At 34.8% G+C, this 18,455-nt stretch overlaps 1 protein-coding gene across 1 annotated transcript; it reads left to right on the forward strand.

Annotated features, from left to right (window-relative positions):
* Positions 1 to 9,918: 9,918 nt before the first annotated feature.
* Positions 9,919 to 12,743, forward strand: LOC131064214 (NAC transcription factor 32). The gene is made up of 3 exons (XM_057998295.2): positions 9,919 to 10,604; positions 11,569 to 11,864; positions 11,979 to 12,743. Exons 1-3 carry the CDS (start codon positions 10,427 to 10,429, stop codon positions 12,411 to 12,413), a joined length of 909 nt encoding a protein of 302 aa, XP_057854278.2. The 5' UTR covers positions 9,919 to 10,426; the 3' UTR covers positions 12,414 to 12,743.
* Positions 12,744 to 18,455: the final 5,712 nt, after the last annotated feature.

Here is an 18,455-nt window from a genome sequence, read left to right on the forward strand (position 1 = left end):
AGGTTTGCACCTAACCGGGCATGTTTGTATGACATTAACCGATCAAAGATTTCTATTCTGCAGATAGTGAATCTTGTGGGTACTAACTCCCACTGTGGTTTTTCCCTTTTGGGTTTCCACGTATAAATATTTGTGTTATGTGGAGCATGATATATTGGGTGTTAGATTATGTGGTGATATTTCTTTTATGTTTATTAAGCTTCAAGTTATTTAAAGTGGCGATCAGATTTGTGTTATTGTTTTTGCTTGCACTGATTCACCCCCCCCCCTCCCCCTCAATGCCTTATAATTTTATCACATAGATGAGAAACTACCTTAGAAAATTATTGGCTTAAGGCACTGATCACAAAATTTAACTCTTCAAAATTAGGTATTTTTGTATACTTCGGCTTAATTGCCAAAGTCTTACCAAAGCTTCTTAATTTTCTTTTGTTTTATTCAAATTGAGAAAGTTCTACTTTCATATTCTGCATTTGTCTCTTGATGATCACTGTATGATATATGGTTTTCATGGTACAATACTTATGGAGCCTATATTTGAATTCATGTATTATATCTTGAACATCATTTATTGCAGCCTCCTCGTTTGAGAGAGTACATGGAAGGGAATCTATAAATTCTTTTTCTCTTTGCAATAATGTGTTTGTAGCATTTAGTTGGTCAATGATCTTCTCTTTATCTTTTTTATGTTCTTTAATGACCATTTTGATTTCCCTTATCCATTATATTGACATATTTCTATTTGAGATATCAAGAAATCCTTTCCTTAGCAAGGCATCTTTGCTTTTAGATTTGATGGTCCAAAGAATAGGTAGATAATCCTCCCACATGAGGACGTTTTCATCAACGCATATTCTTTCTTCTCCTTCTCTCGTTATCATATCTATTGGAGTGATTATGAAATTTATTTAATTATTATTAATTAAGTCCTTATTAATTTTTCACTCAAGCTAAATTTGGGTATTTTTTAATTATATATAGTTTTCTTTTCTAGCTATTTTTGAGCTTAGTTTAGCTCCTACTTTGCATTACTTTAGTTCTCCTTTTTTTACAATTAGAGTTTTGCACCTAGGGTTTCATTCATCCTTTCATAAGGATTCATTCATTCATTATAATTGGATCTTCAATATTGTATCTCCAAAATTGTGTGTGCAATAATATAGAATTCTTAGGTTTTTATAGAGCATATTATCTTTACTTGGTCTATGTTGTGTGATAGCTATTTTGCTTGCAGATGAATCTTGGTTCTTGTGGTCGATCATCAACTTCTACATGGTATCAGAGTAGATCTATCTAGTTCATGTCTGCATGCTTCAGGGATATGACCTTGAGTGCATTCTCAAATGAAGGTTTTCATTACATTCACAATATCCCAAAACCCTAAGATCGATTGTTGTTTTGTCAAAATTCATGTAGTTGAAGGTTTGGATTGATTTGGCTTAGGGCACAAAAATCTAGGCAAAATCTAGGGGTGTATAAAAAATTTAGGTGCTTTGAGGTGAAACAAAGGTCACCATCATTCTTGGGAGGCCCAAAAACTCTAAAATTGCCAATCAAATCTTTAAAAACAGTGCAATTAGAATTTATATAGGGCATTGAATTTTTTAAAAAGTTTTTTGTATAAACTTTTGCAATCAAATTGCATGTGGGGGCACAACTTTTAGGTGGAGGAGGTTTTATTAATTGTAGCATACTAAATTAGTACAACTTCCAACCTCATTCACATCCCTTGGTTACATTAGCCCACACCAACCCTTTGACCATTTTTGGGTGGGTTCCCCTATATTTAGTGCATTGCTAAATTTAGCAAAGGATTCTAATTTTAGTTGTAGAGCATAATGTTTTGGGCCCAAGAAAAGAATATTATAGCGATTATTTTCAGTAGGGGGCACTTTGTTTGTAGGTTGAAGGAATATTTCTAGAATATTCACTAACATCAGCATACGGGCATGCTCCTTCAAAGCCCTCCAAACCCTCAAATACTTAGTCTTGGTATTTTGCTCATAACTTTGTCATGTAGAGTCAAAATCGAGCAAACAAGATATTGTCAGAAAGATAGTTCCAATGTTAATCCAAATTTGTAGGTGGTTTGATGAGATTCTGCACCAATTTTCCATACCAAACCTTTAAAGTCAACCTTAAGTTTTTCATTTCTAGGGCCATATCTAGCACATCTGGACTCCATTTTCCAAAAACCAGATATTGTCAGAAAGCTCTTGGTGTCATGTATCTAGATCTCAGGTCTTTTTCTTTAGAACATTAATTAAGTACTCAAAGATCTCGATCTTGTCCTTTTGGGGTTTTTCCTTGGAAAATATGCAAATCAATTATTTTTTAGTGATTCAAGTGGATTTTTTTGGCATTGAGAGGATATATATTTGTATATCAACCCATTTTTGTACTTTTTCATAATTTATCATGGATCCAAATCATATTTCCCCCCTTATCCCATCCAACTACTATGGTTGAAAAAAACTAATGGTGATTCACCTAAAGCACCAAGGGTTATACAAAGTGACCATGGGTACAAAAGTTTAGCCTACAACTGTTGATGAGAAGATAAAGTGGTTCAATATGTGTGATGAGGATTTTGGGACATTATGTGTATCTATGTGTCCAAATATTCTCTTTCATGTTGAGTCTTGCACCACACCCAATCATATATGGACTACATTGGAGAACCTGTTTGGGAAGCAAGATGCATTGAGGGGATTTCAGTTTGTGAATGAGCTTATTGAATTGAATCCTACAAATTTTGACAACATTTAAGAATTATTCACCAAACTAAAGTCTCTCATATTATAGTTGAAGCAATGCAACATTGAGAAGGATGACTCTCAGTTTATTCTCGCTATCCTTGCCAAGTTTGGTCTTGATTATTCAGTTTTTGTTTCTACATTTTATGCCACTAGAGATGCACTTGGTACTTGTTTCACAATGCCTTCACTTGATGAGTTTACTTCTCAACTCACTCAAGAGCAATCCAAGTTGGTTCAAATGGATTGATTGAATTCTTCCAAATCACAAGCTCTTGTTACTTCCCAGGGCACCATAAATCAGAAGGCCTCACTTAGAAAAGGCAAGAGATAAAAGCATAAGGATTCCAAGTCACATGAGTATCCGAAGGACACTCAATCCCATGATTCGTTAGATTCTTCTTCCTCTTCTAAGAGATTATCATCGAAAAAGGATAAGCCAAAGTGCATATTGCACTAAGCTAGGACATGATGAGCATCAGTGTTATACAAAGAAGAATAATGAGATAACACATCTTCTACAAAAGCACAATATCCAGTCACCTTCATCTAGTACATTTTCTTCTACCACTTTAGAATCTAGACATTCTAGTTCTTCTTCATTGACATATGGTGAAGACAAGATGAAGTGGCATGCTCTCTTTTCATCAACACGTTCTCAATCCTCAAGGTATTTTATTGATTCAGAAGCCTCACATCATATGGCATCATTAGAGGGCATGTTCTCTGAACTTTGAGCATCATTATTTTCCATGGATATTGATGGGTAAAACACTTACATGAGTATTAATGAAAGTGGTTCTATTGAGGTTGATGGTGGCACATTCAATAATGTTATTTGTATCCCTACATTATCTTCCAATCTCCTTTCTATTTACTAGATTAATCACAATGGTAAAGACAAGATGTAATGTCCCCTTTTCTGCTCTAGTTTGTTTTGGGGGTCTGTTGGCCAATTTTGAGACTCGTTGGTCAGTCAGAGGCAAAATTAGGGTTTCGTATTTTCTAGGAGGATGTTTCACATTTTTGGTGGCTTGCATGTTGGAGTTTGTCAATTTGGGTTATGGAATCCTTCTGGGTTTCCGGAAAGGTTTGTAATGATGGTACATCCATAGCAAGCAGTGGAGTTTGGCAATCTTATTAGTTTTAGTAAGTGGAGGCGAGAGCAACTTATTTTTTTGGGTTTTTCTGGGTTTTCAGAGAGCTTCACGATGGTGTAACATGCAAATGAATCTGAAGACTTTTTCTGGACTTACTATTTTAAGTAAGTTGTGACGACTGCTCAAAATGTGGTAAAAATCACTTTGGAAACACTTACTATTTTTAGCAGTGTGTTATTTATAGTAAGTACTAGTTTTGACATGTTTTTGTTGTCCAATTCAGAAGCTATGGCAAGCGGTGCAGTTTTTTGGATTCAAACTTTCATATTATTTTGAGCAGTATTCGATATATGACAATTAAAGTATTTTTTAATACTTTATTATTTTCCCCTTGGCCTAGGTGTAAATGGTGTATGACATAAAGGGGGTCGATTTGATATTTAATTTATCAACTTATAGCCTAAGTCTGGACACCCATGGAGGTATTTTTCATTAAAAGGGATTATGACTTTACAATATATTTGATATTTGCTTAAGGGAGAAATACAATGTTGGTAAATAAAATATTTAAAAGTCATTTCCCTAAGTTTATGCTGAACACTCACTTATTATATTATTGACAATTTTAATAAAGTGACTCATCTAAGCACTTGGGTGATTTGGGAAGGAGATGGAATGAAATGAAATGGAAGGCAAATTAAAAGAAATTTGAATGTCAGTGTTTAATCCCATATTGGAGGGAAAGGAAGTTTGATTTGGAGAGAAGACTATAAATAAAGGCCTTGGGCTCTCATTTTGGGTATCCAAGAATTTTATAATGAAGTGTTGTTGAAATGTTGTTGGAATGCTTTGAGGAATGCTTACCTCCTAGACTATTTGCTTAGCTTCTCACTTGAAATATAGCGACTAGTTGAGTTTTGGGACTGTTCTTCACTCAGAAGAATGGATGGATTCATTGCTAGTGTGTGTTCGAGTTTTTTGATTCTGGTGTGTTGTGTGTGGATTTTCAAGTTGCTGGTTTTGGTGTGGTTGTAGCAAGTTTTCGTTCATAAATATATGTCCGGGTGTCAGCTCATTCTGGGCAGTGGTTCATTCTCTTCCTATGTCTCAGGCGATCATTCTTTTAAGTTGGTAGAGCTTAATTTGGTGTATTCATTTTTTAAATGCAAGTCATACTTCTTCTCTAGCCGTACCATGTTGGGTTGCTTGGGAATGCATGCAAGAATTCATTTGGGGGTGTTTGATGCAATTTTCTGGGTCTAGCTTAATCGCCTATCTCATATCTTTCATTTGCACTTATTTTTGGGTCATTCCATTGAGTGTGGGCAAAGTTATGAGCTTTTTGGTGAGTTTTTTAGGTTGTTGGTCTGTGTTTTCCAACGTGTGGTTTGCATTTTCAAAATGTGAAGTTGTTAGTGTGGAGTGAATTCCTGGTGTGGTTGATCTATGTTGGTTTAGGAGTGAATATCTTATTATTTTCAGTTGTTGGACTTGTTATCGGCACTTGATTTATCATTATTATTCATTTTGTAATGTCAATTAATAGTACTAACAACAAGTTTCTTGATTACTCTTAGTCCCACTGCATAAGTGGAAGATGCTATCTTTGCTGCCTATCTTTGGACAACAATATCTCATAATAAAAAAATCCATATTATGCATTGTAAAGATGATTAGTAGTACTAACAGCTATCTATTTCTGGATTGTTGCTCAAGACCCACTGAATAAGTGGAAGAGGTTGGCTTGCTGCCTTTCTTATTATTGTAACATTGTCCTCCCGCTGAATAAGCGGTTGAGTAGATTGCAATTCCATTTTCAGTCCTCCCACTAGATAAGTGGTTGAGTGATTGTTGCTATTTCAGTTCCTTGTAATCTTGTAATTGGCTGGTTGCACTGCCAAACTGCTGTGGAAATTTCTATCAGCTGCTGGATAAGAAAAAGGGGTTAGCTTGCCGCCCAGTATTGTATTTTGAATTGTAATTTCCAATTGATCATTGAGCTAACGATCCCCTTAGCACTGTATGCTCTCACCTTCCCACATTGGGCTCTTGATGATCAGAAAGTGGAAGGGTTACCTTTTAGAAGCAGTGTTTGATTATCATTATCTAACCCTAACGGGTGTTTGTGTTGATTGTAATTGTGAAAAAAAATTAAAAATTAAGGGGTATATTTCACAAGATAGTTGAGTTCACCCCTGATTCAGTGCTCATCATAGATCTACATAGTAAAGAGCTTATTGCAGTTGGTAGTGTTGATCATGAAACTCAATTATATACATTCTCTCATTTTTCTCGCATTGAGCATGTAGTTCCATTGATTGGTCCTACCTCTCATGCATTGAGAGTGGATAAAAAATCTGAGGAGAGGTTTGGTCACTTGAACCTATGTGTGCTTTAGTCATCCACAATGGTTCCTAAGACTTGTGTTGATCCTCCTTTGCCTCCTACTTCTTCAGAGATCAGTTCAGTTTAGCAGGTTGATTGTTCCCTTCCAGTTTTAGCAGTGTGGGATGAGTACTTTCCAGATATCACAATGTTAATTGATATATCACACACTCCAGACATTGAGGATATTTCATTCCTCCTTTATGCAGTTTGAGCATTTTTGTGATCCCATCTTTACTGCCTTCAAAGGTTGTTCATCAAATATCTTCATAGTTGTTTGGATTTGCTTATGTTGATTTGTCATGTTTTTATTTAGATAGTTAGATAGTTGAGTAGTCTTCCATGGCACACATCTTAAGAGTATTAATTTTAAATTAAAAAATAACATACAACTAATTATTGAAGGTTTTTGACAATTTCATAATAATTAATTTTGACATCTCTTCAAATAATCTTGGAATTTACAAGATAAAGCTCCAATTTTTGAGCTCTTATATGAAGTACATTGATATATATCCTATATATTGTAACTAATATGACATTAGCATTATATTACATTATTTTATTATAATATTCTATACTTGCTTCTCTACAAAGTCAATAATTCTTGAACACGAGTTCTAGTTAATTTTTTTTGAAGTACTCTTACATATTGATTAAAATCAACATACCAAAAAAGGATAATATTCATGCTACAATGTAGACTCTATTATGGATGTCAACTTTCACAAGAGAGTACTAAAGTCTATTAGGCTGATTGTAAGTGCACCATCCCTTTTCTTTCCTTTCCTGACTTTAGATGTACAAATTCTTCATATGATTTGATAGGCTGATGTTGTTGTTTGCATGCCCATTTCTCAGCAGCAATGCCTTCTTCAAGAAGTTCCCCCAAATTTCAAAAACAATGTAGGTAGCAATTTTGTAGAAGCAATTGTTGAGGCATGCATGCTTGCACATTGCTTCATTGATAGGTTTTATGTTTTTCATTTTTAACTTCCCAACCAAGAGAGACTCCCTACAAATATCATGTCCTCTCATTACTTACCCGTTTCCAGACATAGCCACTCACCAACATCCTATTTGCATGTATGCAAAATGTGGAAGCACAAACAAACCACACAAATTGTTTTTCAAATGCCATGTCCAAGCATACATGGTGTTGCCTTCAACAATCTACACAAACTACCCATGATGAACTTAAGGTTTCAAATAATATCAAACTTTTATATATTTAAATGTGATTAAGAAATTAAGGTTTTTACTATGCTTTAGCCTTCTAAATTTAGATTGGGCTAATTTTATAAGCTTATTGCTTTTGTTTTGAGTGTTAAGTCACTTCTTGGATTATCACAACACTTCACTCAGGTGTGGGCCATTGAAAAAATGACATAATGTTTACTTTTTATTGTTCCCCTAGCTGGTTTATTGTTTAAGAGTGACCCAATTAAATTGACTCTATTTTGTCCCGACGAGTAGTTTTGAGCCAACAACTAATCAAAAGCCAAGCATTTTGGCTTTATTCATATGTGACAATCCTCCAAGAAACTAACCAGTTTGCAAGTTTTCAACTGGTGACAAAATAATCATTTGCATGACAAGGTTGGTAATTGCTTTTCTCTTTGATAAGACTACCAATAATTTATGAGGTGAACAACATTTTCAATTTCCTTTGAAGTTTTGTTGATTTCACCAAGTTGCATTGTGTTCAAATAGTAGGAGGGTTGCTTCTAAACCTAGTAGCAAACAATGGTAGATTGATTTGTATTTTTCAATTTTATTTTCTTGAGTTATAGTTAACCTTTTACGAAACTTTTGTTGTCTTTTTTATCACACTAGGCTACCATGCCCTTAACAATCATACATTATCCATATGTTGTGTGTGATGGCTTGTTTGCAAGGAGATATTGATTTTAATGATCCAAATTGATTTTAATTTGTCCTACTATGCTAGCCAGTTGTTACTTAGGCTGACAAGACTCTTAATCATTATCGACATCCTTAGTTAAATATTACCTAATTTCAATCCAATTTTTAGCCATTATAGTTATTTGTTTATGCTTGTAATACCAGTGAAAATAACTAAGTAGAAAAATGGACAAAAACAAAATTGTTGATATAACTTCACAACTTGTACATCTAGTGCCATCAAATATCAAGTATTTTAGTTTTATTTCAATCTTTTTGTGTGTATTGTAGCTTTATTTTTTTTGTAGTGTTAGCCCTAGCTACCATTCAATTTTATTCATTAAAATTCCATAGCTAGTACGAATGACCTTGAAAACTTATAATTTAACACTTGCATATTATATTGTACTCTTATATGTACTAATAATCATTAGGTTGAGGCCCAACAAAAAATGGTGAATTATCTATAACATACCTACTTGGCCGCTAGCTGCTCTATCAAACTCCATAGTCTATGTTCTAGATCATTTTCCCTTTGTGCTAGATAAATAAACAAAAAGGGATTATTTCTACATAAACATTCTTAAAAAGAATTTTCATTCTTCACATCTTATAAAACTTTGACAAATATAAAATATTTGACATGAATCAAATCCATATAAGATAACATGACATTCTTTAGGCCAAAATGATTTATAGGTGACTAATAAAGAACAACCTTGTTATCATTTACAAGCATACCTGCTGATAGCTGAGGAGATAAATTATGTTGCAAAATGTTCCACTTTTTCTCTAGTTCTATCAACTTAGTAAGCTATGTTTTAGTATATATCCTAAAGTATGTTAAACATTCTATCCCCACACATTTAAACTCATTCAAGATGGTGGGAGCTGGGGCAATTTATTTAGAAATAAATGTGGGCACATTTTAGCAATGAAAAATCCGACAGACTTGGCATGAAATCAAAGTTTATGATTTCTGACATGTGAGCAAAGTTCTTGACATGAGAACTCTTAAATCCAAAAAGCATCAAACAAACCCATTCATTAAGCCCACGAATAATACTCAAAATATAATTTTTGCACCTATTTCTAGTGAAGGTTTAATCCAAGTTCTATTTCAGCCTGCCTGTCATATGGCATGCCCAATTTAAAGGGTTGGGAAGCGGCTGATTTCAGGTGATGCTAAGCAAACTTAATTACACTTTTCCACATTTATTGTTGTTCGTTCAATGCATAGTTGGCTTAATAAATACACCTCTTGTCACTTGAATTATTCCTATTCCCATGTTAGGAGTTAGCACAATAATTGTCTTGCAAACGTGCTTCACAATGAACTACCACTTTACATTTCAGATGTAGCACCTACACTGTCAGACTTTGAATTTCAATACCGACGAAAACATATCTTTGTGAATGTGATGGGAATTCCCACCTATAATAGCCTATCAGCTAAATATATATATGTATTGTCTCAATACCCAATTTTAAATTTCTATTTATTTTTTATTATATTTTGAAAAAAAAAGATTTCATAGTAGAAATGCTGATGTCTTATTAAGAATATGTCCACCCACCACAGTGAATGCAATCTTTGACCAAAATAATAAACAATCAAAAAATCCAAGCAACGTGCTTTTTATTTCCTATTATTTATTATTTTTAATTTTTTAATTAATTCTTCTTCTGGAAGAATGTGCAGCCTGTATGCTGGATAAGAGCCGGCACGGACGCTCATTTCAAGTCAGCTCTTAATTCCCTCACGTGCTACATCGCTCTGGACAAAATCGGGTGGAAGCCCGGAAAATTAGATACCGTGTTCTTCAAATCAAAATCGAGAATAAGCCCGGAAACTTGACATTGTGGCTTGCAATTGCTGGCGGGCGGTGAATCGGGAGCTAGAGAGGCCAAACAGTGTGCTTCAAAATTCAATTTTTTATTACAAAATCTGGGTGTTTGGATTACAGGATGTGTTTCCGTGTAGGAATCTGGGAAACAAGACATAAAATAATATAAATTCATTGATCCTTGAAAAGATAAGACTTGGAAGATCCTTGAAAAGTCGGGTTTTGGCGCAGTAGCTTCCAGGTCGGACCAGTGAAGGTGGCGTAGTGGCAGTCCTCCATTGGGTATGATCGGTTTCCGTGTGACCCGTATTATTGGACACTCATCAATCCACGTTGGAAAGCGTAATGGGGAAGAAGTTTTGAGAATGACCCATTTGGCGGTTGTACCGGGCGCCAACAATAAAGCCCTAAGCCCTCAGTGGGTCTAGTAAGCATGGCGACAGAGGAGGAACAGAGCCCCCACCTTCAACTGCCTCCGGGCTTTAGATTTCATCCTACTGATGAAGAGCTGGTGACCCATTACCTGAGGAAGAAGATCTCATCTTCTCCTCTGCCTGTCTCCATTATAACAGATGTCAATCTCTATAAGTTTGAGCCCTGGGATTTGCCAGGCGAGTAATGGTGTCTACATTCTAGTTCCTTTGTATTCATGTTTTCTGTGATTGATGTTGTTTGATGCTGTTTTTGGATTCGACCTTTTGATGCTGTTGTTCTGTTCAAGATTTTTCATCATTAATGTGATTGATGTTGTTTGTGTGTGGATCATGTTTTGTGATCCATCATCAGAATACTCAGAGTTGTAGGAGGCCATTTTAATAGAGAGCTGCAGTATGTAGTAGTCTATTTTAATAAAGAGCTGTCATATTTGTAGAAGTCTAAATTAATGGAAAGCTATTTATATTTTAAGTTCTAGTTGTTTTTTGTGATCACTGTTGCTTCTGAATTAGATTATGTAAGAGTTTTTTGTATCAACATTTCATGTCACATTCTGTGATCCTTCATAAGGATAATAGAGTTGTAAGAGTCCATGATGATAGAGAGCTGCTCTTTCTGAATAAAATGGATTCTTACAGCTCTCTATGATCCTAATGATGGATTACAGTGTGATTTGAATCTCTTACACAATCTAATCTAGAATCCATAGTGATCAACATTGCAGATCATACTCTGTGATTCTCATCAGAGTAGTACAGAGTTGTAGGAGTCCATTCTAATAAAGCTGTTGTCTCTAAATGAAATGGATTCTTACAACTTTATAATGATAAGTAGGAGTGTGATCGAAAACATTAATTCAAAAAACTTTTAGATCACCTTTCATGATCCATCATCAGATTAATGAATTATAGGAATCCATTTTAACAAAGAGCTGTTGTCTGTAGATAAAATGCACTCCTACAACTCTGTAATGATGCTCATGAGATGTGAATACATAAACTTTTCACACAATTTAATTCAGAAATAACAGCAACGAACACTATGGAATATGAAAATCTGATTTGATATCATTGATTAATATTTTTTTTTTCCTTAATTATGATTTTGTAATGGAATTACAGATGGATGTTTGGTTTTCAGGTCTGGCGAAGTTCGGCGAGCAGGAGTGGTACTTCTTCAGCCCAAGAGAACGGAAGTACCCAAACGGCACCCGCCCAAACAGAACAGCGGGCTGTGGGTACTGGAAGGCCACAGGTATTGACAAGCCCGTGTTCTTATCAGGAAGCTCTCTTCAAGTGGGGGTGAAGAAAGCTCTGGTGTTCTACAAAGGCAAACCCCCCAGGGGCATCAAAACCAAGTGGATTATGCATGAGTACCGCCTCACCGACTCCACCTGGTCCGGGTCTGCTTCAGTAAGGAGAAAACGGTCCAAGCTGGTAAGTAATGGCGAGGTTGAGATTTTTAGTAATTCTGTTTATACCCATTTGGGTTTACCCAACTGACATATACCCATTTGGGTACCCAACTGACGTACTTCTTGTCTGTTTTAGTTGGATGAATGGATGCTCTGTCGGGTATTCAAAAGAGGGAGTCATTTGCCCAGAGCAAGGGAAGCAGGGGAAGCTATGGAATTTTCTACCCAACAGAAGTTACAGGAGCTGCCGCTCACACCCACTTTTGAGTCGTTTCATGGGCGGATGCAGAACCAAGAGAACGAGGACTTTCTTCTTCTTGACAACCCATCTGATGCAGGGGATGCTCTGCCCCTGGCTGCTCAGGCTATTCCCACAGATTTGATATCCAACAAACTAAAGAGAAATCTATCATTTGTTTTTGATGATCTCTACTCTCTCAACAATAACACTTCCTCTGTTTTCCAATCCTTCAGCCCCTTGGATATTAGCGTGGATGATTTCCATCAAATCCATTCACTGCCCTTCACTGAAAACAGGCCGTGGAGCACCGAAACCGCCTGGTTATCTTAGCCTTCTTCCATGGTGGCTGAGAAGAATGAGAATGTGGAGTGAAGGAGAATGACCCAATATCAACAATTGGTTCAAACTGTAAACTTTATATAAGGAATTCGACTCAAGGATTCCTGGTCCAAGTTTGATTTCATATATCCGGGCAGATGAGAAATTTCAGTGCTTTCCTCTGAAACCCTGTTTCATGTCCTTGAACTCCAAACCAGGCCTGGAAATTTTTTAAGCCATTCATTTTAAGACTAAAATAGTGACCAAAACTTTGCATTCAATAATAATGGTAGATAAAGGGGGGAAATTTAAAATATTGTAATGGTGAAATTTATATATTTATGTCAATTTTTATTTAATTTTGGATTATTTTGGTGGACTTTCTTAATATAATAATAATATATGAACATGCAATATATTCTTGTGTTATGTTTGATTCACTTTTAAATCTTTATTTAGTCTTCTTTGGTATCTATTCATTTTTATCTATATACACCTAGTTTTATCTTGTCTTGAATTGTATACATATACGAATATTCGTCATTAGTATCCATTTATTACATCCATGCTCACACACATATCATAAGGATGTGTGATTGTGACATGTGATTGATCCCACACATGCATGAGAATGATATGTGAATATGTGATTTGAAAGGTGAGAGATCTCACACATGTGTAAGAGTGTAAGATGGAGGGTGTAGATCTTTTTAGAAAAATGAATAGATAGAAAGAAAGAAAGATTCTTTTATAGTCCACGATGTTGGGTGATCTGTCTATGGGTCTATAGATGGCTTATAGAAATATGAGACTACCCCATACTCCTTGCAAGACCTCTCTTTCAAGAGCACAAATTCTTCACCACTAGTACTTAATTAGTTTTACTCAACCAATGACTTATGCAGAAAAATGGGGAATTAAATAAATAGTTTATATTTATTTGACTTTTGGAGGATAAGGATATGAAAGGTGAACTTGACCAAAAAAATGTGTTTATTTAATTAAGGGTAAACTATACAAGAAATGTAATAAAAGATTAATTATTTAAATAAATGATTGGAATTTATTTAATTATTGTTAGGAAGACAATTGGGAATGTCAATTAAATAAGTGGCTTTATTCATTTAACATTGGAATAAGATCAAATTAAATGTAGTTAGGATGTGCACGATTTAGCTATCTACGATGTTCTCTTTGAGATGTTGTCATGAGTAAATGAAAGAAATTTATTTCAAAGAAGAACAAAATATAGCGTCTTTGGAAGAGATAGACTAGTGATAGGATACCTTACGTTTGGAAAGGATGGGAGTGATAATGAACAAGGATGTAGGTGTGCCCCCTCAAGAGGAAAGGTGAGTTTGAAGAAAATGAGTGGGCTCTTAAAATAGATAGAGGGATTGGAAGATAACAAATATCTAGAAGGATATGAAAGGATGAAAACATCAAGATAAGAAGGTGGATTAAGAGATGGAGGAGAGGGAGTGGCAAGGTGATGTAGGGAATATTTGTGTTGGGTCGATTGAGAAATCTTTATTGGCTATAGCACTTGACAAATTACATAGCCAGATATAAGGACCAAGGTGATGATATGTTAAGTGCATAATATCATATGACACCATGCTGTCATTGTAGCGATATGCTACTATGAGCGTTATGGATGCAAACAAACAATAATACACATAAGAAAGAAAGCAAGCATGTACAATTTATGCAAAGACAAAGAAAAATGTTGCCCAAAGTGAAGCTAAAAATTAATTGATTACTGATGATGATGATGATAGTTTTGTTGACAATGAGAATAATGCACAAGGATTGGGATACATATATCCCACTAATAGTGAGTAAAATGGATACACATTTCGAAGAAAAAAAATTGTGTTGACATCTAACACATCATTTTTGTTGACAATGAGAATAATGCACAAGGATTGGGATAAATATATCCCAATAATAATGAGTAGAATGGATACATATTTCGAAGAAAAAAAATTGTGTTGACATCTAACACATCATTTCACCATCATTAATTCCTAAATTAACTATCTATTTTAATTTATTCTATTTTCTATAATTTATTTTAATATTTTAATTATCAATCTCAACTAAACATGAAATTTAAAATTAACCATTACCATCAAATTAAAAATCATTGAACACTATAAAGGTTATTACTTGACTTTATATTTTATTCATAGGTCTATGATCTCTTTGCTAGTTGCCATAGACCAAAATATGTACATAAAATCATTTCAAAATAAATAACTTATTTCTAATAGCTAATGTATTTAAAGATGACACATTTAATGCTCAGTCTTCTACTATAATTAATCATTTGAGCTATACACATTATATACTAATAACCACATTCAAAATAAATAACTTACAATAAATATATTGGCAATGGGTAAGGTGTGTAAGGGTGATATAACATTATGACCAAACAAGGATGAGTTAGAAGCTATAAGAGAGAAGGTTTCACATTATGATGGGAGATTAGTTATGGAAAGAAATAACAAATGGTTTATTGCAAATGGGTGTGGTATATTTAATACATAGGTACCCTTGCTTCAAATTTCTTCGTCATCTCCCGTGAAGTTAGATTTTTAGGTTTATCCCACCAATATGGCATAAACATCTAATGATAGAAAAGGCAAGAAGAAAAATACAAAGATGCTTATGGAAATTTTGGCATTGGATAGGGGGAATGGTAATAAAAAAAGGAAGAAAAAGGTGTGTTGGTCCCCAAATCAACATATCCACTAAACCCTAAAGATTAGCCACTTTCTTATGCTTAGGTTCAGTGTTGGATTCGTCCAACGAATAGGAAATGAATATAAAACATATTTCTCGTGCACTTTAGGCTTTGTAGGACCTAGGGGGGTAATCCTTTTGACAATACCAACTAATTCACTTGGGTAACGTGTAGGGTATTGCAATACAAATAATGTTCTCTCAAAAGTATGTCCAAGAAGATGAAAACTAACACAATGTTGGCTCACATATTGGCTAAACTTTCTCAACTATTTTTATAGAGAACATAATAATTAGAAATAACATATAAAGCATAGAACAAAAAACATAACAACTAATTTTCAACTAGGTTTGGTTTTGGATGTTGAACACAAACTCCCTAGACTGATGCCTTCTCAAGGCTGCAAAGTCAATTATCAAAACACAAATACATTGCAAAGTCAATTATCAAAACATAAATGCACTACTCTTGCAATGAAACTCTTAACTAGTGGGTTCTAAGTAACAGTGCCTTATAATGATTGTACCCCCTTATTTTTTGATATGTTACAACTATTCTTTTAAATCCTCCATATATCATTCACCGTCTCAATTTTATGCTCAAGCAATTTAATCAAGTCTCCTTGAAGAGAAGTATAGAAGAAAACTTTACATTGAAAGAAAGATTACAAAGATGGAATAAAATATACCCTTGATCATTTATTTCATAGACTGGTAAACATATATGTTGGAGACATTTGAACAAAACATATAATCCATAGTCTCTTTTGCATTTTGGTAAAGAAATCACTATAGTAATGTTCATCCATAGATCGAAAACTTCATCATAAGCCCTAATATTAAACCTGTACAAGAACAAGAAAAGACTTCTATCCAAAAATTACATTCAGAATCCTTGACAATGACCTTGAAATCCCTTTTATAAAACTAGGGAGAAAAAAGAATCAAGCCATGTACACATGTCATTTTTTTATTTGACAAGCATTCAAAATGGAGAATATGCCAAAGGCATCTTCAATGGCACATAGGACAAAATATATTTTCACCTCCTAAAAAAGATGAAACTGAAGATGGCACAGACTTTGATGAAGATACCCCATTCTCTAAATTGATTATGGTGTTTTGGCACTCAGTTACATTCTGTAATAACCCACTTTACTTAACCCAACCAAATTTGACCACTTTTTTGTTTTGTTTTGTGTGTTTAACTCTTAATTTAATCATTTGTGTTTGATTCAATCGCATACTCTGGGCATCCATCCATTTGGATTAGGCATTCATCCATCTAAGATGAGCATCTAACCATACGGGTTAGACATCTGTTCATACGGAACATAAGGTTTCATCTATCCAATACGGGATAGGAATCTACCCAAACGGGGTAGGTATCTATCCAATTGGGATAGGAGGTGCTCTGGCCAGAGACTTAGACTCATTGGGACCATCCGAGTCCTGAGTCACTCACTAAGTACTACACTCCTCTAATAGGAGTGCACCGAGGTCGCCGTCCTTAGGAGAAATCAAAATAACATAATGCAAGCTTGAATTCTGCCTCAGAATTTGGCTTAAAGCCTTGGGAAGTCAAGCGAATCCATACGAGATTCCTTCCGAGTATGCATTGAATTACTTTTTCTTTTATTACACTTATCTTTCGAATTAGGATTCTTCACAATCCTTCTTCTTACCAAAACCTAGACCCCATCCACGAACGCCTGAGTATTGGGGACAACTCCGTCCCTAGACTGCCTACATACCCGTTTCGGCACTGATGTAAACTGTTTGGTGGGTACGCAACCCTTTCTAGGGTCAATGTCCCAGATAGTTTCTCTGCGGTTGCTACCCACGGTGGTAGCACTTAAGCAAAGGCTCAAGATGGCATATTGCTTGTGGCCTAAAACAACTAGATCCTAATACCTATCATAAGCCTCACTCTTGACCCAATTGCCAATCGTCAACAACTCTTTGAGATTAAATCAATTTCATAAAAGCATTTCACTCAATCAACCCTAAAGGGGGTTTACTATGGTTTAACTCAGCGGATGTAAAATCATTTAAGGATTATCTTATTAGATTATCGATCCAAGGGGGATTACCCGCCCCTTGGATTTTAACTTCCAAGTGTCCCTTATTACTCCCCAACGATTTATAAGGACGATGCCACAAACGTAGTTGATACAACTTTATTAGGCGTTAAGTGCAGTAGTTCAACACGACGACATTACCCGTAAGCATGACCCAGAGGCACCGTAAATACCGAACGCTGCTAGGTTTTGGTTTTTCGACTTCCTTTATTTAGTTTTCTAACTAAGAAGCTATGAGAAAAACATCATGCTTGAAACAATTATGAAATGAATGTACATAATTAGACATTGCAAAGTTTAATTAATTGAAATAACTACCTCGATGGCATTCATGTACCACTTGATAAAAATACCATCCTTCTACAACTAAACTATTTAATATTTCAAACTTGAAATATAACTTACGCAATAATGACAATTACGAAACTCGCATATTGATAATTAAAAACGTGTAACTTGCATGGAGATGATGAAAACGTCAATAAATGCAATTAATGTATAAGTAATTCGCATGATGCAAGAATAGTGTAACTTACATGCAAGATTAAGCAATGTTTTATTCCTACCACGGGAATAATTAATTATAGAGTCACAGGTTCCAAAAATAGCAATTAGTTTAGACATAGACAAATTTTGGATCAAATCATAATAATATAAATTAATTGCTTATAATGAATCTAAAATGCCAACTAAGTAACCCAATAAATCTCAAATAGATTGAGAGATTCCAATCATAAAATTTGATATACTTTAATTTACAATTATAAATTTACTAAGCAATGATCCCAATTATTTATAAATTTTTCCAAATCTAATTTTACTTTTAAAGAAAATATTAGTAATGTCCTTTGCAATTCAATATATATGTATAAAAATCTAAATAATTATATAAAAGAGAATACAAAAATTAATGTTAAATGGGGAGTGGGGCTGCGGGTCCCATCACCCCTGCGGACCTGCAGGTGCAGGCCCGCGGGGATGAGGGGACACCGTGGGCCCCTCCGCTCCCTCTACGGCCACTGTCGCAATAGTGACCGCAGGGGTAGTGGAGGGTACCACTCCCCTGTGGTTGCATTAACTCCACCTCCCCCCCTCCCATGCGTTGGCCGTTAAACTTTAATTTATGCAAGCAAATTTTTTGAACTTTATTTTATTTTATTCTCTTTTTTTTTTCGTAAAAATTTAATAAAGCAATATATATATATATATATATATATATATA

The sequence above is a fragment of the Cryptomeria japonica genome, chromosome 1, assembly GCF_030272615.1.
Source record: "Cryptomeria japonica chromosome 1, Sugi_1.0, whole genome shotgun sequence".
Lineage (NCBI taxonomy): Eukaryota > Viridiplantae > Streptophyta > Pinopsida > Cupressales > Cupressaceae > Cryptomeria > Cryptomeria japonica.

What these genes read in the sequence shown, in the direction of transcription:
- LOC131064214 (XM_057998295.2), top strand. Translation starts at nt 10,427, where the DNA reads ATGGCGACAGAGGAGGAACAGAGCCCCCACCTTCAACTGCCTCCGGGC. An exon ending in TGAGCCCTGGGATTTGCCAG is followed by an intron (nt 10,605 to 11,568) that starts GCGAGTAATGGT and finishes TTTGGTTTTCAG; the next exon opens with GTCTGGCGAAGTTCGGCGAG. An exon ending in GGAGAAAACGGTCCAAGCTG is followed by an intron (nt 11,865 to 11,978) that starts GTAAGTAATGGC and finishes TGTCTGTTTTAG; the next exon opens with TTGGATGAATGGATGCTCTG.